At 54.3% G+C, this 7,794-nt stretch overlaps 1 protein-coding gene across 2 annotated transcripts in view; it reads left to right on the top strand.

Annotated features, from left to right (window-relative positions):
- Positions 1-7,794, top strand: part of Stard10 (StAR related lipid transfer domain containing 10) — a 29,064-nt gene that overhangs the window by 4,032 nt on the left and 17,238 nt on the right. For both annotated transcript variants that reach the window (XM_010603228.3, XM_010603229.2), the window contains exon 2: positions 203-522. In XM_010603228.3, the coding sequence (XP_010601530.1) occupies positions 316-522 (207 nt within the window). In that variant the 5' untranslated portion in view covers positions 203-315. The remainder of the gene's footprint in view (positions 1-202; positions 523-7,794) is intronic.

Here is a 7,794-nt window from a genome sequence, read left to right as displayed (position 1 = left end):
ATCCGCAGCCCCCGCGCCGGCCCCAGGGAGGTCCGGAGTCGCTCCTTAGGGGTGGCCCCGTGGCTATCTTGTGCCGGTTCGCCCCGGCCCGCGTCAGGGGAGCCTTGGCCGCCTCCAGCTCTCTCTCCACCAGTCCAGGACCCCGGGAAGCCCCACCCGCAACCCTAGCGCACTGACTCCCGTCCCCAAACCGGTCTTGCAGGTCCCAGGAAGGTGGCGTCAGCATCTGCAGCCGCGTCGACGTAGTCTGAACCTCCACGGAGGACCCAGGAGAGCCGGACCAGAACCAGGGCCCTGGGCCTGCCCACAGTTCCCATGGAGAAGCCAGCGGCCTCAACAGAGTCCCAAGGGCCTCGGCCAGTCCTGGGCCGAGAAAGTGTCCAGGTGCCTGACGACCAGGACTTCCGCAGCTTCCGGTCAGAGTGTGAGGCCGAGGTGGGCTGGAACCTGACCTATAGCAAGGCCGGTGTGTCTGTGTGGGTGCAGGCGGTGGAAATGGATCGGACTCTGCACAAGATCAAGGTAGGGTTGCTCTACTGTGCCTACTTGCAGCCTCCACTACACCCATCCCGCCTCTCAGGCAGAGTGTTCTGGTCTTGCCTTTCCAGCTACAGACATCTGGGGGTGCATCTGGCCTGAAAGGCTCCTGCTTGGAACCAGGAGGACAGCCTACTGGGCCAAGCCCCAGCACTCAGATGGGCCAACTGAGGGTTGGAGAGGGACCTTGACTCACTGGTTCACTCAGCTGGAATCTGGGCTTGGGGCATGTTCTTGTTCACTTTAGAGGAGGGGCTGCCGCCAAGGCCCTGTAGGAGAGTGAGCTCTCTCAGGGAACCCCCCAGCCTGTGAAGTCTCCATCTGGCCCCTGACCTGAGTCACCTCAGGCAAGAGATTGGCTCCCTTTCTCTACAATTCCTGGTTCTGTCGGCCTTAGTTGAATCTCCTGCTCTATTCTCTGCACCCTTGGGTGCCAAGGATCTGATTCCTTCCTGCCAGATCCTCTGCTTTGCTTTTTCTCTCCTTGGCTGCTCCTTGAGTCTCTGGCAGGTGCTCAGGATGTGGCTGGCAGGTCCTGAAGGCAAGCTTGCACAGGGCCAGGCTAGGGATGGGGGGATGGGGGGAGTGAAGGGTCAAGGAAGCCAGCTGAGGGCAGTGCAGGCATGTCAGCCACTCATAGCCATCTCCACTCCTCGCAGCCCCATGATTTTCCTTTCTGCCACAACAGGCAGGCTTGGAGTTTGGTGGTACAGATGGGTCAGAGGCTGGTGATACTCTAGTACAGGGGCTACTTTGGTAGTTGACCCTGGCATATTTGGTGTTGCTGTGAGTGCCACATTTCAAGGGTGACACTTGGAGGACTCCTGGCAATACACTGCCCCTGCTCCCTCTCCCTTGCCTCCATCTCCCTTCTGCTGTCCTGGAGTAGCTGGAGATTGCATTCCTGTTGCCAGCACAGGACACTGGACTCTTTAGGAAGGCCCCTCTCCTGCTGGAGATGTGTCTCTGACATATCTCAGGCATCCTGGCCTCACACTAGAACTGTACTGTCTGACCTTTTCCTATGATCCTTTCTGCCTCATTTTGCCTTAATTGTTTGCAGTCCCACATGACTGGCTTGCTCTTCCTGTCTTCCCTTTTCCCCTCTATGACTCTCTATCTAACTCTTTCTGGGTTTCTATGTGCGCCTGTCCCTTGGGTCTCTGTGCAGTCCTGTGGACCCTGGGCTGGGTTAAGCCTGAGGAACAGACAAGAGGAGGCCAGCTGGTAGGGTCCAGCTTGTTGCTGCCCAAGTGTGGAGACAGGTCCTACCCTCCTCACACAACCCATTGTGCAGAGGGCAGGGATGTTGGTTGAAGGAAGGAGGAAGGGAATAAGGAACAAAATGAGTGAAAGGCAATCAAGGTGGCTTCAAGGGAGCCTGACTGTGACCTGACAAAGTCTTGAAGATGGCAGTGTGAAGGGGATGGTGGAAGTGTAGTCTCCCATGAGACTGGCTCTCCAGAGGGGGTGCTCCCACCCTCTGTCAACAGGGCAGAGCTGCCTCCTCCATCTGGCTTGGTTAATGAGTAAACCCAGCCCAGGACCACAGGTAGCAAGCAAGTCTGGGAGCTAGGCTGTCACAAGAGACACCTTGTGGCCAGATCAGACTTGTCATGTGGCCTTCCTTGGAGGTGAAAGGGACTTGGAAAAATTGGGTTTTGTGGGCCAACAGCCAGGACTCTGGCCCTACTTCCTTCTGAGCAAACTGTGGATATGCCAGAGGACGCTTTGCAAATCGTTTCATACTCTCTTTCCTGTCAACCCTGGGCTGCAGGTGAGGAGGATACTGAGACCCAGAGAGGCACAGGAGCCAGCCTAGGGCCATACAACCAAGTCCCAGGAGAGTAGGCCTAGAGCAGGATGTGTTTAATTTCCCTGTTTAACCCTCTTGCTTCGCTCCCCCTGCTGCCCCTCAGCTCTGCTCCCATAGTGGAGAAGGTGAGCAGAGCCTGGGCCCGGGCAGGAGACTGAAACCTTGGTTATGGGCATCTTCAGGAGTCAGCCCCCATTTCTGGTCCTCTTGGCATAGCAGTTGGAACTCTGAGTTTCCCATTTCCAAGATTCCAGGACTCCTGGGCACCATGTGGCTAATCTTATTCCTGATAAGAGCCCCTGCTTTGTGCCAAGCATTTCTTTCATCATCCAATTTACCATCAGGCCAGTCCTAGGCAGTAGTAGGCTTGTCTCCATATTACATACAAAGAAACTGAGGCCAAGAGAGGAAATGCCACTTGCCCAAAGTCATGCAGCAACTGCAGCAGAAGTGGAACCCAGGCCAGCCTGACCCTGGATTCCCTGTCCCTTAGGCAACATTGTGGCCTTTAATCCCATCAATAACTCTTTGAAGGAGTGAAGGACACGATGTTCTCAGCATCTCCTTTTTGTTTGATAGATGACAAAGCTGAAGCCCACAAAGGTGAGTGGCTCGCCAAGGTCATACAGCAGGTGGAAGCCAGAGTCCCAGGGATGATTGGGTCACTCCAGGAAGCTGGGATGAAACCCCAGGTGTTTATTGAGCTTCTGTCTCCCCTCCCCTCCCCTCTCTGCTGCTTCTGGACATGGCCTGTGCTCATGATAGGGAGAGGGGTGTCTCCGCCTACCTATTTACCTGATTGATTTTCTTCTTTTCCCCCTACTCCTGTGTCCAGGAGCTATGACAAAGGAAAAGGGTCATTGGAGCCATCTCTACCCTTTCCCTCCCTCCTGGCATCCAGCCTTGACTGTCCCTGGGCCTGCACTGTGCTCTGGGTGCTGGAGGCCAAGCGTGGTCCTGATAGTCCTGGCCCTGGACCAGAGGCAAACACTGAACATGGATCTTGGGTACAGACAGAGGGCAGCTGGGAACCTGAACCCAGGTCTCAAAGTCCAGGCCTGCTTTCCCATAATACCATTAGTGGTATGAGAAATGGAAAGCCTGGAGGTTGTATCAGTCATTCAAGCAGGTCCAACTTGGCGCAGTCCTGACCGTGTGTGATCTTAGGTATGTTCCTGTTCATCTCTGGAGTGCTTGTCCATCTGTGCATTGAGTCCTCCTGACTCCAAGGACCTCTGAACTCAGTGCCTAGGCCCATGGGGGAGAGATAAAGAACAAGGAGACAGATGGCTGATGACATGGACTGGCCAGCCCTGCCCTGGATGCCATGCGCTGGGGTCTCCTGATGCCTTCTGCATGCCCAAACTTGTGTGAGAGGCCGAGAAGGAGGCCTAGACCTTTCTCAGACCATGGTAGAGAGAGGATAGACAATCCAGGTGATGCCCTGACTGCTGCCCAGGAGACATGTTCACAAAGGCAAGGGTCAGGCCTAGTGGGAGCCTGGGCCTACAACAGGAGCAGGCTGGGTTGGCAGGAACCTTGCAAGGCTTTGGGTTAGAGCAAGTATAGGAGGTCTCTTGCGGGAGTGGAGCTGAAAACCTGAAGTTCCTCTCGCCGCAGGAAGCTGGGCAGTGAGGACCTGTCTGCTCTGACTTCCTGTCCTGCATTCCTCTGCTTCCCCTAAGAGGAAGCTCTAATGCCCCCTCTTAGCTCTATCTCAGTGTCCACACCACAGGCTCCCCCTATGTCTTGCTCAGTGCCTCATTCTCTTCATCAAATGGGTTCTGGAGTAGGTGGGGACAGAGCCAGGTACTTACTTTATGTCTTCTCATCAAGTCTGCAACTTTCCTGTAGAGAAGGGCTTATTAACCCCATTGAGCAGATGTAGAACCTAATACGTGGGCCCTTTCGTGTCCCAAATCCTGGGGCTCATAACTTATTTTTGCCCTCTGTCCTTGGGTCTACCTGTGCTGTGTCACTGTGGGAGGCCACCCTGAAGGGGACCCAGCTGAGCCAGAGCCCAGTCCTCACCGTGTGACCTTGGGGGTCACCTTATCCTTTCTAAGTCCATTTTCTTATCTGTGGTGGCAGGGGTGGGAGGTAACTGGTTTTAGGGCTTTGGACTAGGTGAGGTCAGGTACAGACTTGTCTTCTACCCCTGCTCACTTGTCCCTTTTGTAGAGGACTTCTTAACCTTAGGCCAGGGTTGGGAGGCTGCACTGCTGGACACAGAGTAAAGAGGGATAGCTAAGGCCTTGGTGGTCTTTGCCAATAGAGGCTCCTAGATTGGGACTCTGAGTACAGGGTTGGCCTTGAGGACCCCTGCCCTAGCTGGCTTTCTCTCTGACTTGGCGTGGGGGTGACTGGAAGAAGTAGTTCCAGACCACCTCAGGGAGGAGGCTCCCAGAGAATTGGACTTTGGGATAGAGAGCTCTGAGAAAGGTGAAAGGTGGCTGGCGGTATTAGGGAAGCCTTCCTGGTGGAGGGGGCTTGTTAAATTGAGGAATAGGTGAGAGAGTACAGAATCTAGATCCTGGCTCTGTGCCCCTACCTAGGGTTCAGCATTCCCCTCCTCTGTCGAATGTGAACAGCAGTGCTGCCCTGCCTGTCTCTGTGCACTTCATTAATGAATGAATGAATGCATGGATTTTCTTATTCAGTAAACATCTCCTGATAGCGTCTCTCTGCCTGACGCAGTGCTGGAGGTGGGGAACAGCAGGGAATCAGATCCTGCCTTCAGAGAGCTTCCAGTTGCTGAGACAGACATTTGCCATAGGAGCTGTGGAAACCCACAGGTTGTGGGGGTCTGGTCAGGCTTCACAGGGCAGAGTGCTCAGGTGATGCCACTGGAATTGTGTGGAGAATGAGACGTACAAGTTTGATAGCATCAGGAGTGTTGCATTTCCCACAGGGGACAGTTGTACCCGGCCCAGAGGTTGGGGAGGGGGAGGTGCATTTGGACAACTGCAGGAAATTTAGTGTGGATACTGGAGAGGATTAGAGAACTAGTCCAAGGACTGACCTTGGGACTTAGAGGTCCTGGCATGTTGGGGGCGGGGGGCGGGGGGAGGTAGACAAAGGGAGTAGAAGGAGAGGGAGAGCATGCTGCTGTTGTGCTTGTCTGGGCAGAGGCACCAAGCCCACTCTAAAGCAGAGGCTCTAGGGACTGGAACTAGAGCTCCAGGCATCTAGAGAGATCTAGGAGAGGCAATGGAGGGGACATGGTAATCATAGTATAACTCTGCAGTGTGCAAATGAAGTGTGGCGCTGTCTGGGATGTAAGATGATAGGGATGTGCAGCCCTCGGGTGTCTGCTGTAGGAGTGGGGGGAAGTCTTATCCTTGCTGGAAGTAGAGAAACCCTCAGTCCCCAGGATGGCTCTGTGCCTTCCACACCTAGGTCTCCAGGCTCAGGCTTTTAAACTTTAACGAGCCCAAGCTCAGTTTCCAACTGAGAGTCTTTAAAGTTTCAGGAGATGAGAGAAAGGAGCAAGTCCTGGAGACAGCTGGTTCTTCTTTCTTCCTTTGTGTCTCTATGCCTGACTGGGCTCCCTGGAGCCAGAGCTGTGGATGAATGACTCCAGAGGCCTGGCACTCTGTGATGACCTAGGGCCTGGAGGGGCTACTCCAGCTTGTTCCTGAGGGGCCCATGGCCACAGGCCTGGGTGCCAGGTTGCCACGGAGCATAGATGGGGATAGAAATCTATTCCAGTCCTCATCCCTCACCTTTGCTCCTAACCTAGGTAGCTGATCAACCTCTGGCAAGGGGCGGGAGGAGGACAGCTCAGACCAGGTGTCAGGATGGCTGTGCTAACCCCAACCTTCGCATTATTCCTTTTATGTCTTCTGGCATGCTTGGGCTCTCCTTGATGTTCTGGGGTTCTTGGAGTCTCCAAAATATGGATATGGAGGGTCCCAAACCAAATACAGAGTCCTCTCACCTGTCATTAAAGAGAGGTAGGAGCAGATGGCACAGGGCAGCTGGTCCTGTCCTCATCAACTTTAGCATGCCATTGCCTTCCTGCCTCTCAGCCTGGCTTCCGGAAGGCAGGTACATGCCACCTCTGATGTCTCTCTAGAATCCTGTCACCGGGCAGGTGCACAGTGTCTGCACATGTGGGAAGTAGGGGATGATTCCCACGTGAAGTCTCCCTGTGGTGCCTGGGCCACTTAATCTCATACTTTGGGTCTCATGTCACAATGCCTGTCTGTCACTGGTGAGATCCCCTCACCTTCTCCCTCCAGATCCCCCGGGACCTGGTGAGAGAGGTGGTGAGTCTTGAGGCAGAGGCCTGATAGCCAGAGGGGATGGCGCTCCCTTGTGTGTCATGCAGGCATGCATTCACTGATTCCACACATTTACTGAGTACCTATTATATGCCAAGCATTGTTTTATATCCAGATATTTATCATCAAACCACACAGATCAGACCCTGTTGTCATGGGGTTTGCATCCCAAGGGGGAGCCGAGCAGAAGAGAAGCAAATGACTAAATAAGATGCCAGATATTGGTTGTATGTTATAAGGGCAGGATAACGCGATGGTGCTTGGGGATTTGTGTGTGGTGCCCCATTGTGTGTCACTGTGTGTGTGAATATGGCACTCAGCTGGGAGACTGAGCATCTCGTGTAGAGATGTCTAGGTCTCCATGCCAAGGCTTCATCCATCCATGTAGGACTGGTTGGTGTACGTGTGCCTATGGTTGTGTCTGTGCCTCTAGTGTGAGACTGTGTGTGTTTGTGTTTCTGGCGTTACTCTGTGTATGTGAGTCACACCCCCTCACTGCAGAAGCAGAGTTGTCTCTGATCCAATTATGTCTCCTTAGCTGTCTCCTGGCAGCTCCCGCCCCGGCTCAGCTCTGGCTCTGCTGTGCTTTCCCTTTCCTGCCACCGAAGCCTTCTGGCCTTGCCTCTGGGACTATATGGGAGTCAGAGTTTCTCTTTTGGGTGTGTTTTCTATCCTTGTTGCTTCTGTCCCCTTGTTCCTTGATGGTTACTACCTCTATCCCTAATATCTCTACTTGCCCTTTCCTCCCATGTTTTCCCCTGTTCCATTTATTTGTTCATTCTATAAACCTCCTCCTGTACCTCCTATCCACTCTGCCAGACACTGTGCTGGTGCTGGGGACCTCGTCCCAGGAGGCTCGGGCCTGGTGGGGAGACAGATGGAGACAGAGAGCCCTTCGTGAGAAGTGCTGGGGCAGAGGCTTACACTCAGGGGCCTGGGGGCAACAGGAGTCAGGCAGCAAGTGGAGAAAATCTTGGGGGTCCCTCAGTGAGGAAGGCTGCCTAGGGCAGGGTACAAGGGTGAGGATGAAGGTGAAGAAGAGTGGTGGGAAAGCCAGGATGGGACAGACATTCTGAAGGCAGAAAGAGAATGGGGGATGGAGGGGGAGGGAGAAGAGGGGGCATAGGAGAGAGGGAAGGGGGGAGGGGAGGGGAG

Source organism: Fukomys damarensis, unplaced genomic scaffold (genome assembly GCF_012274545.1).
Source record: "Fukomys damarensis isolate Sample0158 unplaced genomic scaffold, DMR_v1.0_HiC HiC_scaffold_16, whole genome shotgun sequence".
NCBI classification, from domain to species: Eukaryota; Metazoa; Chordata; class Mammalia; order Rodentia; family Bathyergidae; genus Fukomys; species Fukomys damarensis.
The sequence above is the reverse complement of the archived record's forward strand: the minus strand, read 5'-3'. Positions and strand labels throughout refer to the sequence as shown.